This window comes from Dermacentor silvarum, chromosome 2 (assembly GCF_013339745.2).
Source record: "Dermacentor silvarum isolate Dsil-2018 chromosome 2, BIME_Dsil_1.4, whole genome shotgun sequence".
Lineage (NCBI taxonomy): Eukaryota > Metazoa > Arthropoda > Arachnida > Ixodida > Ixodidae > Dermacentor > Dermacentor silvarum.
In genome coordinates this window covers 181,807,796-181,826,032 of record NC_051155.1, presented here as the reverse complement: position 1 = coordinate 181,826,032, position 18,237 = coordinate 181,807,796, and the positions used below count along the sequence as shown (strand labels likewise).

Genomic DNA, 18,237 nt, shown 5'->3' with positions numbered 1-18,237 from the left:
CGCTGCCCGCGTCGTGGCAAAAGAAAAGAAAAAGAAGAAAGCTCACGACGGGGAAAAAAATAACGGTAAAGAAGAGACACCGGGAGGCGAAAAGCAGGCGTTTCCCAGATAAATTCCCGACACCGAACAGGGATCTCGGCGAAACAACAGCGAATACCGCGCCGTGACAGCCTGCCGCGAGTAGGCGGCGACATCGCTGTACACACGGCGAGATCGCGCGCAATCGAGCGCCCGTTTGTGTTCCACGGCGACGTCACGAGCAGGCACGTGTTTTGCCGTGTGCCGCCGCCGCCGGCCGACAACTCGTTGTGAAAGAGGGGAAAAAACAGGACAAAAGAAAGGAAAAGTGAAAAGAGAGTGAGAGGGAAAATAAAAGAACGAGAGCGGAAGCGCGGAGGGGGAGACCTAGCTGACCGCTATGTCGCCCCCTCCCGCTTCTCTTCCACCTCGACAACGACGCACGCTCTATTTCCTCCTCGCTCAACTCGGGCCGGCGCGCGGGATCTCGCACGCGGCGCGCGGCGCGTCGTCACTAAAGCAGCACCTGGGTGGGACGCTGCAGAGCACGCACAGAGGTGTGGAGGGAAAGCCGGGCGTCGGGGGCAGCCGGCACGCCGCTTGAAAGAACACGCGGTCACGTCGCCGTCGACAACCAACGTCGTCGTCGTCGTCGCCTGCCACGGGGACGACGCCTCGGTCTGGTTCATGGCTACAGGCTCGGCCAGGGACCAGCACAAGGTATATGTTGGGAGGGGGAGACGTGCGGCGGCCAGCTGCTGCTTGTCGCCCGAGAGACGCGCGTGAGATGCGTGGTGGTACGTGCATAAATTTTCTTCATATTGTCCGCGCTTCTTACCCGACACGGTTGCTTCAGTGGCTATGACGTCACGGTACTCAGCACGAGGTAGCACGGGTTCAATTCCAGTCCGCGAAATCCACGTTCCAATGGAAACGGAATGCAAGAAAGTTCGAGTATCTTGCTTTGGGTGCACGTTAAAGAACCTCGGTTGGTTAATTTTTGTTAAATATGGAGTTGTAGGTATAGATAGTTGGCGTATATATATATATATATATATATATATATATATATATATATATATATATATATATATATAGTCGGTGCCTTCTCGCGCACTTGTCAGGGGCACTGATCAAGCTAAACTGATCAGACATAAGGTGCTTATAACATAGTTATTTTTCGTCATCACTCTTCATCCTCCTCTACTTCCCGTGTTTCCCCTTTAGCCCTGCGTGAAGTGGTGGACCAGACACTCTCCTCCTGCCAACTTCTTCGTTTTTCCTCTCATTAAGCCTCCTTAATCTCTCTCCGATACAAAACGCCATATTTTGAACGTTAGGTTGTTGGAAATGTTGCTTGACGTGAAAGCTTAGGTAGGCCTATATTAGGAAAATGTTAATGCAGAGACCTTTGTGTCAAACCTGAGCTGCAGTCACGGTGCCCAAACAGTAATTTGGTGCTGCCATTTCTCTTACCCCCAGCGTAGGGTAGCAAACCGGAAGCTCATCTTGCCGAGCTCCCAAACTTTCCTCTCTTTGCCTTTCTCTCTCTCTCTGTCTGCCTTTGACAATGGGCCAAACTGTACAATGACTGAGCGATTCAGTGAAGAACTGATAGATTTTATAAGTTATGAGAGGCTGTTTCATTTGCTTCTAGCGGCTACTGTCTCGCACGCGTGCGCGGGCTAGGCTGCTCGACAATGAGTGCGCCATCTTCCTGGCTTCGAAGTTCGAACCGAAGTCGTATTCCCTCCCCAGAAAAATGTATAACGATGTTAACGTGAGCCATAAAATGACGCATATCTTACATCGAGTTTCTGAACGCATATCTTGTTGCCTATTGTTGCTGGGTGACTCTGCTTCAACATTTTATAGCAAGTCGCGCTGGTTCAGAGGCACTTAACAATGACGATTGCAGCTGCGCGATGACCATTGGAAGTCGGTGCAGCTGTAGGCTATTCTTTTCTTTTTTTTGCGACGTGACGTGCGTATGCTGATCACGTTCTTCCTATTGCTCGCCGCTGTGGAAGACGAAAGAAAATAAGCGACTATATTCAACTAAGCAGTTCAGAGTCACTAAAGACCTTGATTTTGTACTAAACTCTGTCGATTGTTCGGAATAAGCTCTAGTGAGTGACACCAACAGAGCTCCCTTGCAGTACGAGCTGTATAGGGCTGTTTCTTGCTATAAAATTCGGAAGCTTAGTTCACAGCGCCATAAGACAAGGAAAACGTCTGACGACGGGATTACAAGTGAAAAGAATTGCGGAAAGCTGCCAGAACCAACTTGGGGATCTTTAAGCGGTTAAGCGGCGTCACTACCGAAGTGCACCGGACATAACGTCGCCGCTTTCATTTCACGCTGAGCGGTGAATGCACTGTAATACCGACCAAGATGTACTCCACATGGTTGTCGGTACATATTGGGGTGGATTTTGTCCGCGGAAACAGCACAGTTATGCTGCAGCACGACCTAGATCCACTGTTTCTGTCCCTGAAAAAAAAAAAAAGGCAGCAAGAAAGTCGTCGGAAATGAGCGTCACGAAGTCGGAGCTTTAAACAAAAAGTAAGAGTGGCCTTTGCGGAGAAGCGCGTGTATTGAATGACATATTTCTTAACAAACATCGCTTAGGGAAGTCACGTAGATAGCAACGCACTTAGAGCGCAAGCGAGGAAGGTTGCTAGCAGAGCTTATGTCGCTGAAAGTGAAAATCTGCAAGAAGGACATGAGAAACGAGTCCGTGTTCATCCCGTCCTTGTATATAAGCCAAGGCTGACATGCAAAACAAATATTTTGTGAGAGGGTGCTGTGTTCTGCATTATTAGGGAACCTGTTCGCTTTACTTGTAACTTTTATAGTGCCAAATATTTCACATGTTACCTCTTCCCCAATTTATGTAAGAGCTCGCTTTCTTTCATGGATCTCTCCCGACACTCCTTTCCTCATACCCAAGGCTCTAATATTTTTCATGACGAAAGTGAAAAATTGCCGTCCACCCGAATCTAGCACGAAGCTGCTACATTCGGGTGGATGAATTAATCATCACCACCACCTTGATGATACTTCCTCCATCGCCAATTATTTCCGGCAACATCAGGATAAATCATTCAATTATTGTCGTGTTATGTTTTCTTAGTCCCTAACTCGCTCCTTCTTGTCACCAAAATCAATCTTCATTCCCTTCTTGCCGATGCTATTCTCGAGTACTTTCATTGCCTTCTCTCTGACGTACTTGTTCTCTACTCTGCCATTCCGTGCCACTCCACGAATCCATCTCAGAGCTCTCACTTCCTCCACTTGCGCCACTTGAACAGTCTGAGCGTTAGACGTGTTCGATGGGGTCGTAACGCTTCTATACAGCATTTCTGATCATGCTATGCCCTCTTGATGTAGATATTCCTGCGATCCATTCGTGTCGAAGATAGGCACTAGAAATACGAAGGTCTTGCTGAACTAGAAATACCTCCTCGATGTTGTCAGCTCGGCTGCTCCCTATTGCCATCTTTGTACACACTTCATCCAGACGTTTTGTTTGTTTATGGTTGTCACGTTGCCTATTGTGACATATCCGCCTATGTGGATTTCAGTATATTTCGCTTGACATTTCGTACGTGTGATTCGTACATGTATATTTCGCTTCACAGCTGCTGATAATCGCGACTCTTCCTGTTTTATGAGTTATCCGCCCCGGCAGCTTAGTGGCTTACGGCGTTGCGCTGCTAGCGTTGCCCAGGTCGCAATCCCGACCATGGGGGCCGCATTTCGATTGGGGCGACATCGGAGAATGCTCGTGTGCTTAGATTTAGGTGCGCGTTAAGGAAGCCAAGGGGGTCAAAATTATTCCGCAGTCTGCCACAACGACATGCCTAGATTGTGGTTTTGGCCCGTAAAACCCCTTTTTTGGGAGTTCTTTGAGCGCTACGACTTCTCTTCAGCGGGATTTTTCAAACCTACATACACAAGATCTCATCTGCGTAAATTCTTGTCAGCCTGCTTTGTTTACACGTTCTCATTCAAGACATCCATCCTCCTTTTAAATAGGAGAGACAGACAGACAATGAACTTTTATTGAGGTCCTGAGGGACTAGCCGGCGGAGACCCGTTGGGGCCCCAGGCTCGCCGCTGGCTGCTCCCATGTCGGAATCAGGAGGCCAAGCCTCACCGCTCTTTCACGGGCCCTCTGGACGGCCGTGGACTGGAGCTTGAGTTCGGTACTATAGAGATGGCCTCGTCCCAGTCCTGTTCGTTGGTGAGGGACGCATCCCGTAACGCAGGACACTACCAGAGCATATGAGCTAGAGTGCTAAACTCCTCCCCACAATCCGGGCACTGTGGGCCAATTTCTGTGTTAATCCTGCTTAGGAAACCTCGCGAGGGATATGAAATAGGAAAATAGATGTCAATTGGAAAACATTTTTTTAAAACCTCGGTGGAATCCGATTGCCCCCTCGAAGATTTAAGTTCCGACTTGCCTTCATGTCGCTTCTTTTATGTAAATTTCATTTCTTTTTCTCCTTTTCAAACCCCAGGTTTGCCGTTCCAGATACTGGTGTCCACGATGGAGAGTGTCACATGTAGTGATATTGGAAATATTGACGCACGCATGGAGGCACATATGCGCACACAATGACATAAAGTGACATACGTATGCGGTTGCATTTGTATTGTCCAATGTTTTTTATTTTCTCTACATTTTATATTGTGCGCCTCATCAAAATGCAAGCAAAAGATCTCCGCTAAGCATATGACCTCGCAGCAAACTACCAAAACTTATCTTTGGGCTTACATTGCATCATCGTTTATTTTTCAGCGAAGCTTTTAATGCGACTAGAAGCGCTCACAGACGTTATATGCTAATTTTCAAGGTTTTCTGAAAAATCTATATCATTCACAAATTTTACATTTTACAGAAAATGTGGGGGTGGGGGGTGGGGCAAATTGGAGGCAAATTATGAAGTGTGTGTCAATCAGGACTTAAATGCAAATTGCTAAACCCGTTTAGAAGCGTTGTAAGAAACGTTTAAAAAGATACCCCATATTCCTGGGAGGCCCATAAACGGCAGAAATTGCATATTTGCAGGAAAAGGGGGTCATTCTGGTCTCCAACCAATTTTTATGCCTCATACGATGCATGTAGTTGCTTTTCCTCGGGCTCTTCGGTAAAATAGCCTCGACCCAGGGTTTATATTTTGTTAAAGAAGGAAGCAAGTTGTCTGTTAAATGCTTAAATATGTAGGTTATTTGCAGCCTTTGTAGAAAGTTACTTATTTAAGCGTTCCACAGTGTCATATCGCCAGTATCTGCAATATTTCCCAGAGTCTTAAACCAACTGTGCAAGACACCAACTTCAAGTTCAGTGAAATTAAGACAGATGTTCAGTCTAATGCGTTGCGAAATTTTCACGTTATCGGCTTAAATATAAGCGTTGCAAATATTTACTGAAACTTCGTTTCTTCCTTATTTTCATGCGTCATAAGGGTTTCGTAGTTGGTTCCTCTGATGTCCTCGGAGAATTAAACTAGGTACCTCATTTATATTTGATTAACGTCAGCGGAACGCTATGGCTAATGTGTAGAAAAAATGTGAAGTGTGTGTAGATTAATTGCGGCCTTGGCAATAAAATACGTACGCACGCGCTCCGGAGCGTTATCAGTGAATTTTACCAGCGTCAAAAAATTTTGCATGCTGTCGTGGCGTAACTACAAATGCATTGAAAATTACATTTAACTAACACGGAAAGAACGCTATGGAAAACATGCATGTAGATTGCATGCACCTTTTGGTCAAAAATATTTATCAAGTGCTCGAAAGCGTCATGCCGACCCTATTCCCAAAAACATGCATCCGGACTACAATAAAGAACGTCGGAAGGCAAGGGCTGCCTCCCTCATTAAAGCCTATGGCGACACCACGGGCGTCACCTTCGTCGACGCAGCTGAATATCAAGACGGGCACCGCTTCGCCGCGGCTACCACAGTAAGCGGCTCGCTCAAACATGCCGCCAGCATCGTAACCCAAAACGCCGAGACGGCCGAGGAAGTGGCCATCGCCCTGGCCACCCTTGATCCGGACTGCCATACCATCGTGAGCGATTCCCGCACGGCAATCAGCAATTACATCAAAGGTCGTATTTCAAAACAAGCGCTACGCATCCTAAACCAAGCCCCTCACTCACTTGAGAAGCAAATCACTCTCGTCTGGTTCCCAGCGCACGCTGGCGACGTACATCCGCACCTCACCAACCTCAACGAGGTCGCTCACTCCGTAGCACGAGGCCTTGTCAACCGTGCCGGAGACAGCGCAGGTGCACCCGCGGAACGCGATCGCCTCACCAGCTACAACGATCTCACGAAATCATTCTATCTCAACAGAAGAACCTTCCCCATCCCTCATCACAAGCTAAACAGAGCACAGGCAACCACCCTTCGCCTGTTACAGACAAACACGTACCCCTCAATAACACGTTACCACAGGATCTACCCGGACACCTACCCTAGTAACATTTGCAAGGTCTGTAAGACTGAGGCAGCATCGCTTCCCCACATGCTATGGGAATGTAAAAACCAATATCCGACAAATAATACCGTGACCCTCTCGTCGAGATGGCACGCCGCCCTGCGCAGCTCCCAACTCGACGACCAACTCTGGGCTACCCAGCAAGCCTGCGAGGTGGCGAAGAGGCAAGACCTCGATGTCCCCACGTGGGAGGCCTAGGCCCAGCCAGCTAAACTGCTGGTTTAAATAAAAGTTTGTTCCTCCTTTCTCCTCCTCGAAAGCGTTATATGATAACTGTACGCTCTACGTATTTATCAGCGTCCCGAGAGACATCTGTGTTACAGAAACTTCATATTTGATAAAATAAGGGGCTCTTTATGGCTGGTGCGTAGGCAAAAATCAAAGTTCTGGGGCTATATAATTAGGGCTTGTAAAATAAGTTACGGATTTTGGCGCTCCTATAAACGTGTATAATTCAGTTTTACGAGTGGCTCGAAACGTTGCACGCAGCCCTGGCCTGACTGCAAAAGCCACTAAGATCCCATTCAGCAAAAATGGCAGCACATTTATGGCAAATCTCTGTGCGCATTTAAATGCACACTGATCGACTTGCAAAATATTTTTCATTAAAGCCTTTCATACTTCGTTTCATACTCTCGTTGTCCACAGTATTTCACGGAATCCTTAAAAAATTGTATAAGGCAGCAAGTTAAAATTTACGGAATACAAGGGAAATGTAAACTTTAATCTGTTCCGAAAGTTTAACGTTCCTTGCTTAATTTGAGGTGTTGCAAATAATAACTGAACTCTCGTTTCGCCCCTATTTTCGTGCGTTGTAAGGGGTTTCCAGCTAGTTTCTACGGTTTACTTAGTGAACTAAACAACATAAACTTGCTTACACTTAGCGAAAATAAGGGGCGTGGTTTGGGCAATGTGTCGGAAGCGCTCAAAGCCTGTGGGTTAATTGCGGCCTTTGAAATAAAATACGTATTCAAGTGCTCCAGAGCATTACGAGTGGATTTTACGAGCGGCGCTGCATTGAGCACGCTACCCTTGCATAACTGCAAATGCCACCAAGATAAAAAAAAAAGAAGATGCTGACCACTATAGCGAATTTCAGTGCGAAATTTATTGCCCATGAATAAAAATCAGCGTTAGAGAAAAATTCCTTACGGAAGTGTTCAAATGTGTCACGCCACTGTTATAAGCTACGTTTCCCAATGTCCCGAGAGAACGCCGTAGTTCACAGCCTTTATATTCAGTCGAAATGGCGGCCATCTTATGTCCACTGTGTCGCAATACTTTAACGTTCCTGGCTCAATCAGGAGCGTTGCAGCTATTTATTGAACCCCTGCACTTTAGTTTTTTTTTCATGTCTTATTTGAACTTCTCTCGGTGTCCTCGGTGAAATAAACGAGGCACTTTGTTTATGTTTGGTGAGCCTAAGGTTTAAGGTAATGGGCGATGTGTAGGCAAAACTACTCGTCTTAATTGCGTCTTTGGCAATAAATTAGACATGCAAGCTCTCCGGAGCGTTATGAGCGTGTCTTACGCGCGTCGCAGAACTCAGCTTGTTGCAATGGTACAATGACAAACGCGACCGAAATCAAATTTAGCCGAAATGGGGGGATGCTATACTGATATTATCTTTAGGCGAAACTTTAGCATTCCTGGCCTAATTAGGAGCGGTGCAAACAATAAATGAATCCTTCTTTTTTGCGTTGCGCGACGTTCGCAGTAGGTTTTAAGGTTCCTTAAAAAGTGATCAAAAGCGTATTATGTGGCCAGGGTTTCCAATGGACTAGTCATTTACGGGAAACATTTTAAAGTATGTTACTTCATTACAGGCAACTGAAGTTCTTATGCAACTGCATAAAAAAGGCAGCTTCGCTGGAAATTGAGTTGTGGTTGTGCACGTTCGCACAAGTCCGCTACATTTTTGTACTTATTTTATTCATTCAGCTTTAGTACAGGAGGAGGTCCGGAAGTTACAAAACTGCCAGGGAGACCTCCTACGAGTAAAAAACATTACAGCAATTAATGCATTATAGGCAACAAAGCAATGACAACGAAGGTAACAATGTTAGCATAGCAAGTAATTACGAACAAGCAGGGCTGGGCAAAGATACTTTGCAATTGTATCATGATAAGATACAAGATACTTGGGCAACAAGTATTTGAGATACAGATACAAGATACTACCGCAAGTTATTGTATCCGACATGATACTTTCCATTTGTATACCTTAAGATACTTTGATACGGTCGCCAATTTCTTATTATAGACCTATATTATGTAGCAGCAAACGCGTATGCAGAAAAATGTTTACTTGGAAATTTCTTAACTCCGACCAATCTTGTTTCATTTGAATGAAATGTCTGTTAGTATCTAATTTTTTTTGCCTTTCCTGCTCAAAGAATTTTATTTTATTCCGAAACAATTTATTGGGGCTGCTTTGGCTTCTTAACATGAAAGCTCTTTATACGCTGGGCGCGGTTTTTACTTGTCGCGTTTGTAATTTATGGGAGTCGCTGCTGTGCTTACCGACCAGCTAGCGGGTCGACTTCTACTTACAAAAACGTCAATAAGAAGCCTCTGCATGATGGCGCAAATACCGCACTGGAGTTTTACCTTGTCCGTAAATGTATTACCGTTTACGCATTACGGTTTACGCAATACCGGATCACCGACAGGTGTACAGCAGCAACAACGCTGGCAGTGACATTTTTTTCGACGCATCTTGCGCTCAGAGAGCACATAAAACTGCAATGATCTGATGTGTGAAAGCCACTAGACGCAAGGCAACCCCGTTCTTGCATACTTCAAACTGCGTAACAAAGCACCACGTATGAGAAACTTCGATAATGACACTATAGCGGTATCAGAATTTGCGCGAAAGACGCCGCCCGCATTGGCGCACGCAGCACGTACAGTACGGTGGCCACGAGCAAGTGTCATGGCACCGACGCAACTAAAAACAACAAAAAGAGAAAATCAAGAAAACGAAAGGTCGGCTGCGCTAGTTTTTGTCGAGACGGCGCGAGCGCCACCACGTGACTCTGCTCGACCAATAGGGACGCGCAGACCTCATCGCCTGCCCTCTCTGGAGGGCTCTGGCGGAAAGATAAGAGAATGTCGCAGCCTTTAGTTTTATTCCGGTGGCTTAGTGGCAGCAGTATTAGCTTGAGAAGCGGAGTTCAGCTAACGTTTATAGTTTCGCAAGGTGATGTTGCCATAGCAGTATTTTGTATCTTAAGATACACGATACATTCTTTCATGTATCGGAAATACGGATACTGATGCACGTCTTGCCAGACGTATAATGATGCAGCTACAAGATACCCAAATAGTATCTAAAATACATGTATGTTCGATACTGCCCAGCAGTGCGAACAAGTAAATGTCTACAATATATGAAGTGTGTGGGTAATACAAGCTAATAGAGCACACACAACATGAATAAAACGAATAAAGTGTCAGGACGGCCATGGCACTTCTTACAAGGGCCCTTTAGCCGAAAACAGATGGCTCTAAAAAAAGCATACGAAGAGAGAAAATCTACGACACGTAAAGCCATCGGCGCACATCTCGGCAGCATGTAAATGTGAGACAAATTGCTATAGAAACGAGCGCGAATACGGGACTGCGACGGCAGACAAAGTGCAGCTCTAAACGTTTACGCTACAGAAGCATAAGCTCCCGACATTATCCAGCTCTAATCGAGCTTAATTTGTTTCAGGTTGCTTGCCAGAAGTCAACTTTTCACCTTTCTTCAATCGCGAAACAAGGAAAAGTCCTAGTCAGGTACTGTAAAGAATGCGAGCGTTAATGTGACGTTATTTCTTTTAAGAGTGAGATAGAAGCTTTGCTCAGGAAATTGGGGCCTCAGGGAAATAGTTCGACTTATATATGCAACTTTAATTTCACGCCTGCCTATGAACCCAGAAAAGCGTCCAAAAAGCGGCAGTGATGTCGTAGATGCGAATATAAATTGCGTGAATCAGCTCATTTATCGAGTACGTGTAAGACTGGAACCGTTGGTCGTAGCAAAAAAACAAACAAACAAACAAACAAACAGAAAAAAAGAAGGAAAGGTAACGTGAAAAATTTTTTAAAGATGTGGATTATGTCGCGCCTGACTGAGTTTTCTGCCTGGGCTCCTTTTGTATTATGAAGGGAGGAAACACGGCTATGCGACCATCATGCTGCAGAAAGCGCTTCATCACGTGCTTTTTTCGAGCGGCATAGCACAAATGCGAGCAGCGTCTCCTGAATTGAACTTTCCTTTCCGTGAGTTCGTTTGGCCAGATAAGTTGAAATAACAACAAGCCGGCAGATCCCACGCCTTGTGGGAATCGATGTTATGCGAAGCAGTGTGCGGGACGCTACCAGGTTAACGAAACGACCATGAGAGCACCAAGACGTAGGTGGCTGTTTCATGACCTACATAACACGCATGGCATGACCTATCATTTATGTTCGTCATACACTCTTGTCATACTATGCCCATTTTGGTACCTACAAAGTTAACGAAACGATCATGAGAGAACCAAGACGTAGGCCGCTAGATAGATAGATAGATAGATAGATAGATAGATAGATAGATAGATAGATAAATAGATGGAGAGTTATATAGATAGTCTCAAAGTGGCAAATGTTCGCCAAGAAATGCTTTGCATTTAAAAAGATGGAGAAGAGCACTGTGGTGAAAGACATTGTGCCCTAAACCACGTCCATACAACAAGCACCGTGTAGATAAAAAGCGCACCACTTATAAAAATAATCACCAGAGTTTCCCCTGTCGAAAAAATGTGGGTAAGCGATGCTTGTGGCAAGACGACGCTATCGCAGGCGTTCCGCTTCGTCTGCCCTAAGCTCAGGGTCGGCGGCTCCTCGTGGACGTTTGGCCTCAACATCGCGCTCCGCAACTCGGGGTCCGCGGCTTTTCGCTGACGTTTCGCCTGGGCTTCGGAAGACCTCACGCTAGAATCGGCACTTGGACGGCGAGCCCTTTCCCGAGCGAGTTCGCAGCGTCGTTGCTCAAACGCAGCCTGCTCCTCAGCGGAACGCACCCCGCGCGGCCTTCCCATCCGGCTCGCCGAGACTGATCTGAGGCAAAAGAAGCTAGGCGGAGCAAGCGCCAACCCCCCTTCCTTCCCTTTCCTCCCCGCGACACACCAAAAGACCCTGATTGGTCGCGCGCGTCACGTGATCAGGCGCCGGCGCAGCCCATGCACCCCGTACAGATGGTAAACCAGCGGAGCTGAAATGTGCGGCCCCGATATGAGCCACACGTGATTTCATTCTCTCTCTTTCTTTCTTTCTTGTCCCTGGCTCACAAGCGCATATTCATGGCTCATACCAGCATATCCAATGCGGGTATGCGCCACACGTGATTTTATTATCATTAATCGTGACGTAATGGACGAGCTGACGTAACGGACATGGGTAATTGGAGATCGCAGGGAGAGGCCTTCGTCCTGCAGTGGACATAAAATATAGGCTGATGATGATGATGATGATGATGATGAACGACGAGCATGTGATATTACTGATGTCAGGACCTATCAGTCATGTTAGTCATAAATTCGTACCCTTCCATGCCAATTTTGGTATATAACAAGTGAACGAGACGCGAGTTTGCGACAGGTTTTTGATAGGGTTTTAGAGTGACAACCCCACTACCACCACCACCACCACCACCGCCGACACTTGCGAGGCAATACAAGCTCCGCTTGAAAAAAAAAAAAAAATGTCTGGCAGAGATTATTGCTTGTAATTTTTTTATCGTTCCGTTAGGACCTGGGCCGATGCCGAAGGCGGTACAGTATAAGGAAAACTGACTCGCCCTCGCATTTATAAACAACTTGCTACACTACGTGACAACCGCGAAGGATAGTGGTAAAGGATTTGCGCGTTCTATTTCTGCTATCGTGGCGTGCGTGCACGTCTTTTCACTTTTTTTAAGGAGGTTGTTCGTATGGGAAGTCACGCAAGCCACAATCACCTGAAAGCGCTATAGGTTACGTTGGCACGAGAGAGTATGGATGTATCTGGTGGCTGGGTGGACCGTCAGAATATTATATTGGGGGACCCTGGTTCAATCCCTCACCGTCGGACATGTAATTCCTAAACCGAAGTTCTCTTTGCAAACCCCCCCTCCCGTCAGACCTTGCTGACCTTGGCCATTGTTACTGCTGTTGTTTTGCCGAATAGTTTACACGTACAGTACAACGATGACTTGACAGCTATGACAGAGCACGCAAACGACAACTCTGGCGATGACTGCACAAAACGACGACAACCCGACAACTCCGAAGACAGCATGGCGGCGCGCACGTCATGCACGCGGGACCATTTAGAAAGCTCGGCGCTTGTAAGAGCTGTTTGTAATTCGCCCATCTCCTTCGTTCATGTTACGTTGACGATCACGATTGGTCGGTGCGTGTTCCTACGAATCACTCCAGCGCACGAACAGGTTTGCAGTACGTGCCCTCGTCGTCGGTGAGGGCAAATAGAGATTTTCTTTCTTCTCTCTCTCTCTCTCTCTCATTTTTTTGGGGGCGAATGCATCTCAAGGCATCTCTTCCGACGAAACATTATCACTACAAACATGATGGTATTGCAGTAGGGTAGAGAGCGAAGCTTGTGTTTAGGTATCTACGTGATAACTCGGGAAATGCACGCACAAAGTGAGCCATTTCCAGACACCTACGGCGAAAACTCTGGGACATCACCGGAAAACAATACAAAATAAAGGCATAAGGAATGGCAGCGCAGCCACGGTGTTTTCGGGGGTGCGTTGTCTCCAAGGGTGACTGCACTTGCTACGCGTAAACGCCCTCGTGTTCACCGTGGAGGCCGACGGGGGTGACGACGTCGTGGCCCCTCGCTGCCACAAGGCCCGTGTGCCTGGCGTTGACAATACGACGACACCATACACATGGATGCGACTCCGCAGCAAGAAGGCCTGCGCGTGAATGAAAAAAAATTACGAAAGAAAAAGCCCATCTGGTCTACGGCGTCGCCTCCGCGTACGTGATCGGACTTCTGAGAATCGCACGTGCGCGCCGTCGTGGCAGTTGTGTTTGCCGGGTGTTCTAGCCATTTGCTCAAAAGCTTTTTAACCGTGTAGTAAAAAAAATTTTTTTTTACGGGTAATGATAATAACAAAAAAAGCTTTCCTCGTACTTTTGTGCGGTTTGTTATTCGTGCCGTTCTTTGAGTGTGAGTGTGCAAATAGCTGACGGCCCATTCTACAAACTGAACTCGTAACCTTTGTCTGTGGGAGGATGACTTGCCCCTTAGAAGAAAAAAAAGAAAGATGTCCAAGAAAATGTTTTGCGACAACTCAGTCTACGTAGGAAACAAGTGTGAAACGGAGTTAATATGCTTCACGAAAAGTCGAGGAAGTGCGAACTCTTTCGCAATCTCATTAGGAACTCGACGTCGTCCTCTTGAGAGACACTGTATCTTAATGCTTAGATTTCTCTCGCCACAAATAGCAACCCAGGTGCAGGTTAAAATAATATTGTAAAAAAAAAAACACGGTTTAGGAAATTTATTCGGCAGACCAGCCTGGTGAAGTTATAATTGGTTGAAGCATACAAAGCACGCAAAATACTTATATACAAGGCCGGTTACGACATTGACGTAGATGAACTAGGTATCGTAATCTACTCTATTTGTTTTTGTGCTACAGCCCTGAGAAGTAATTTAGCCGGAACTGTATTCCTTAGTGCTTGCGTCACCAGAGAGAAAAAGCAAGATGATCAGACATGTTACCACGGAGACTATGATTAAAACCCACCGTACATTTATTGATGTCAGCATGATGTGTGTGCGTAAGTGCAGAATGAAGGTGTGTACCCTGCTTCGTTTATTCTTGTCGTAAAATTATGGAGAGAGAGAGAGAGAGAGAGAGAGAGAGAGAGACAGCCATTTAGTGAAAAAAAGAAGAAGCAGAGTGATTAGCCAGCGTATTTTTGCCTACATGCTACTCTGCAGGGAATGGGGAGAAGCAGAAGAAAGGCCCTAGTGAAATGAGACCAGCTGTGTCTATACCAGACGGTGCTTCATATCGCCGCCGGACTCATTACTTTTCTTGTTCCTTCTTCTGGTAGATAAAAGAAAGAGAAACTGTTGTAATAATGCTACAACAGCAGTTACAGTTTTCGCAAAAGTTGAGCTGAGGTCTACGAAGGTTCGTTGAAACCCTTGTCGAAACCTGAGGAAATTGATTTACCTTTACGGACATCCAGCGCACATAAATGAAAGCATGCAAAAATGAAGTGGATGAAAAGACTCCCACTTTCAGACAATTCTAAAACGCACCTATCTCTCTCCCTATATATATATATATATATATATATATATATATATAAAGGAGAAGAAAGGGAACCGAGAGGCCAGATTTTTTATTAATCATATCATAAGAAGCCAACAAACAACGACACCAAAGACAACATAGGGGGCAATTGCTTGCACTTGCTAATTACATAAGAACGCAGCAACAAAACGGCGCGTTCTGTTCTGTAGTTTCTGCGATTGTACGCAAGTCAGTCAATAAAGCGCTACAAAAAGTAATTCTATAGCCATTGTATATTAAAAAAAACGATGAAATAATAAAGATAAGATAACAAAAATTCGCTTAACATAAAGTCAGCGGATTTCGCGGACGTCACCAAAAGCATCGCCAAGCGAAGTTAAGACGCTTCTGAACATGAAAGCCGTATCAAAGCCATCAAAGCACTGCAACTCAAACGAACTTAACGCAAAAAAAAACATGGTAATTAAGTGTCAAAACATAGATACAATATTGCTTTCATTAAAAAAAAGGTTTTAAGGCATTTAGAGCTGATATGTGTAATGATGCGTTACTCCATGGAATAAGCAACTTTCTTGTATAGTGATTGGATGCTCATAAGTTACGTAACCTATAAACACACGCCCGGTCACGTGAACTCTATGGTTTTTAATTTACACTGGGGAACGAAAACCATGGCTGCACATCCCCTGCAAATGTGTCTGTGTTGCACTCCAGCCCGATGTTGGACCAAACATACCATACAGGCTGCACTATTCATGTTTCGGCAGGGTCCTCGCTGAATTTCGCAATTATCGTATAACATAACAGACCTGAAAGAAGCTTGCCGATGTCATAGACCTCGGAAAACATCGCCTAGCACCTTTCGTCGTCTTTCAGTCGTTGACGAAGCATAACAGTTTGAACCAAAGTATTATGCCCGAATCGAACGTGTGGCCTGTGGGCCCCGATATCAGCACTTCGTACCTTACCGGGATATTAGCTCATTCAAGGTAGTTGCTCCAGTGAAAGAAACGTTACCTTTAAATAGAGGCGTATCCAAGGTAGCACCAAGAAATGGGGAGGCTCATGAAAGAAATAGAGATATGAGGGTGGGGATGCCTTTTCTTCTGGACATGCCGGCGCGTGTAAGTACTTCTTTTACATGTACGAATCTCGCCTGTCACGCTGTATTTTCTTTAGAGTACAAATCACACGGCGTGACATAGACACCCCGAGAAGAGCTTCAAAGCAAGAAGAATGCCATTATCGATTGTCGATTGTAAGAAAAGAAGAAAATCAAAAGAACGCCTGCTCGCATCACCGTAACTGACAGCACGAGGCCGGCTCGTGAACGTGGCTTATCAGTTGGGGAATGCCTCAGAATGACGGCAAATACAGAGGACAGATAAGGACGGAGATATCAGTTGACTCGCGCTATCACCAAGCACAACGCACACGCATGGAAAGAGGAAGCAAACGTAAACAGCAGACAATGGTGTAAGAGTGAGTACCGCAACATTAGGAACAAGTAAATAATACACCGTTATCTAGAGCACCGGCGAAATGGCAAAAATGTGCCTCGAACAGCGCTTTTTTCTATGTCCTTGTTCACAACTGACTCTGCAAGAAAACAAAACTGAGGTAGAAGCATGTTCTCTCGCTTATGTCTTTAAGGTCAGCAATCGGCTCGTTAAAATGATATTTCGGAGAACTTATCGGAACCCCACTGTGATCTTGTAAAGGCCCTGCATCGGTTGATTGGCAATGAGGTCATCAGCATTTCGTTTCCGCTACCACGAAGGCCACTTGCAACCCTTTAACGCACCAGCTAATGTGCGCCCAGCAAGGTGCATGAACAGCGCGGATTATCCAGACCCGATTTACCTGACAAGTAAGTACACTCGGGCGTCAGCCCGTTAATGAGATTCCGCTATGTTGCCTAACAGCGGCTCGACGAATACACGGTGTGTGTCAGAGAACACGATGTGGAATACGGCCTATGACGAGGCAGCACGAACCTTAAACACAACAGTAGCGAGAAAGGCTAGACAATGATGAAATATATTTTATTTAAACGTCTTATTCACACTGAACTAGGATAAATATTTACCGTTGATTCACGGGCAGTCACGCATAGATCTGTACTCACTCCTTTAGAACTGATATCTAGTACAGAAGGAGGAAGAGTGTTGACTGCTACAGGCGGACTAGGCCTGAAAAAAAAAAGAAGGAAAGAAAAAAAGAAAACTGCTGCCAATCGCTCTGATCGAGCACCACTTGTCAAGTGCGGTAGTCTGAAATCATCCGCAGCACACACCGACAAGACCAACGGCGAGGACGAGGTCGAAAGGGGCGCTACAAGCTGCTCGCCACCCATCCCACCTCACCCTGCCAAGCCCGCTCACATGCTCACCATTCACACGCTAACCCGTTATCACGGAGGAATTCGAGGAAGGGCGGAGGCATTTCTCTCCCAAATATCCAAGAAACACGTCATCTGCGCTCTCGTATGTGGGACCCATTCTACGCTAGTTTAATTAACGAAGGCAAATGACCGTTCATTTCACGAAAGCAGGCGTTCGTTGCTATTGGTTAGATTTGCCGTAGATTTGGAACGCCATTTCGTGACCGCTTTCTCGAGCTCCAATGCAGACAGTCGGGAAGTCGACGCCGCTGTGCACACCTATTTCGCAAAGCTAATTTGCGTGAGCGACTTGTTAATTGGCAGGCGCGTGCGGAAGACCTGAAAGGAATGCACAATTTTCAGCTTTTTTCTTCGGCCAGGCGGGTCATTTTCCCCGCAATCGATGAGGAAGCATTTCGAGCGCACAGTATGGCCGGGCTATCTCAATGTAGAGACACAAAACAAAGTACGAACATTCCGAGCCGTTTGACGCAGAAAGCAGTTGTATACGACATACGGAAGCAGAGCGTAATGCCACTGACATGTTCAAAGCTTTTTCTGGCACTGTTTCTTTCTTCTTCTTTTTTTTTTTCACTGCCGACTATCCTAACCGTTTAGTTTGTCTCAAAGGCTGATGTCGATGCCAACGTATTTCCAATTTCATGGAATCGTTCCAAACAAGGCAGTTCAGAATCTGTTTTTCCAGCGGCTTAAAATTATCGTTTCCTGGTTCTTTTACCTTTTTTTTTCTCTCTCGCAAACTTGAACTTATCGTGCGCCCTTCGGAGACTACGCCAGAGGCAAGAGAACCAGTATAGATCATTGGAACACGCTAAGAACAAAACAATGAAGCTCACCAGGGGCACAACTAGTTAGAGCGGTTACAGTGAAATGGCAGCCCGAGCAAAAAATAATCTCTTCCTTCACATCAGACTGGCATTATACCGGCGTTTTTTCACTCCCCTTTTATTTCCTGTAAACGACCCGGCCCTGGCTGACTTGCCTCGCGCG

General features: G+C 45.9%; 1 protein-coding gene across 1 annotated transcript in view; it reads left to right on the top strand.

The window, feature by feature from the left end:
* The first annotated feature begins 540 nt into the window (after positions 1-540).
* The window catches only part of LOC119440596 (uncharacterized), a 118,563-nt gene continuing 100,866 nt past the window's right edge, over positions 541-18,237 (top strand). The window contains exon 1 of the mRNA XM_049661993.1: positions 541-738. Within this exon, the coding sequence (XP_049517950.1) occupies positions 706-738 (33 nt within the window). The 5' untranslated portion in view covers positions 541-705. The remainder of the gene's footprint in view (positions 739-18,237) is intronic.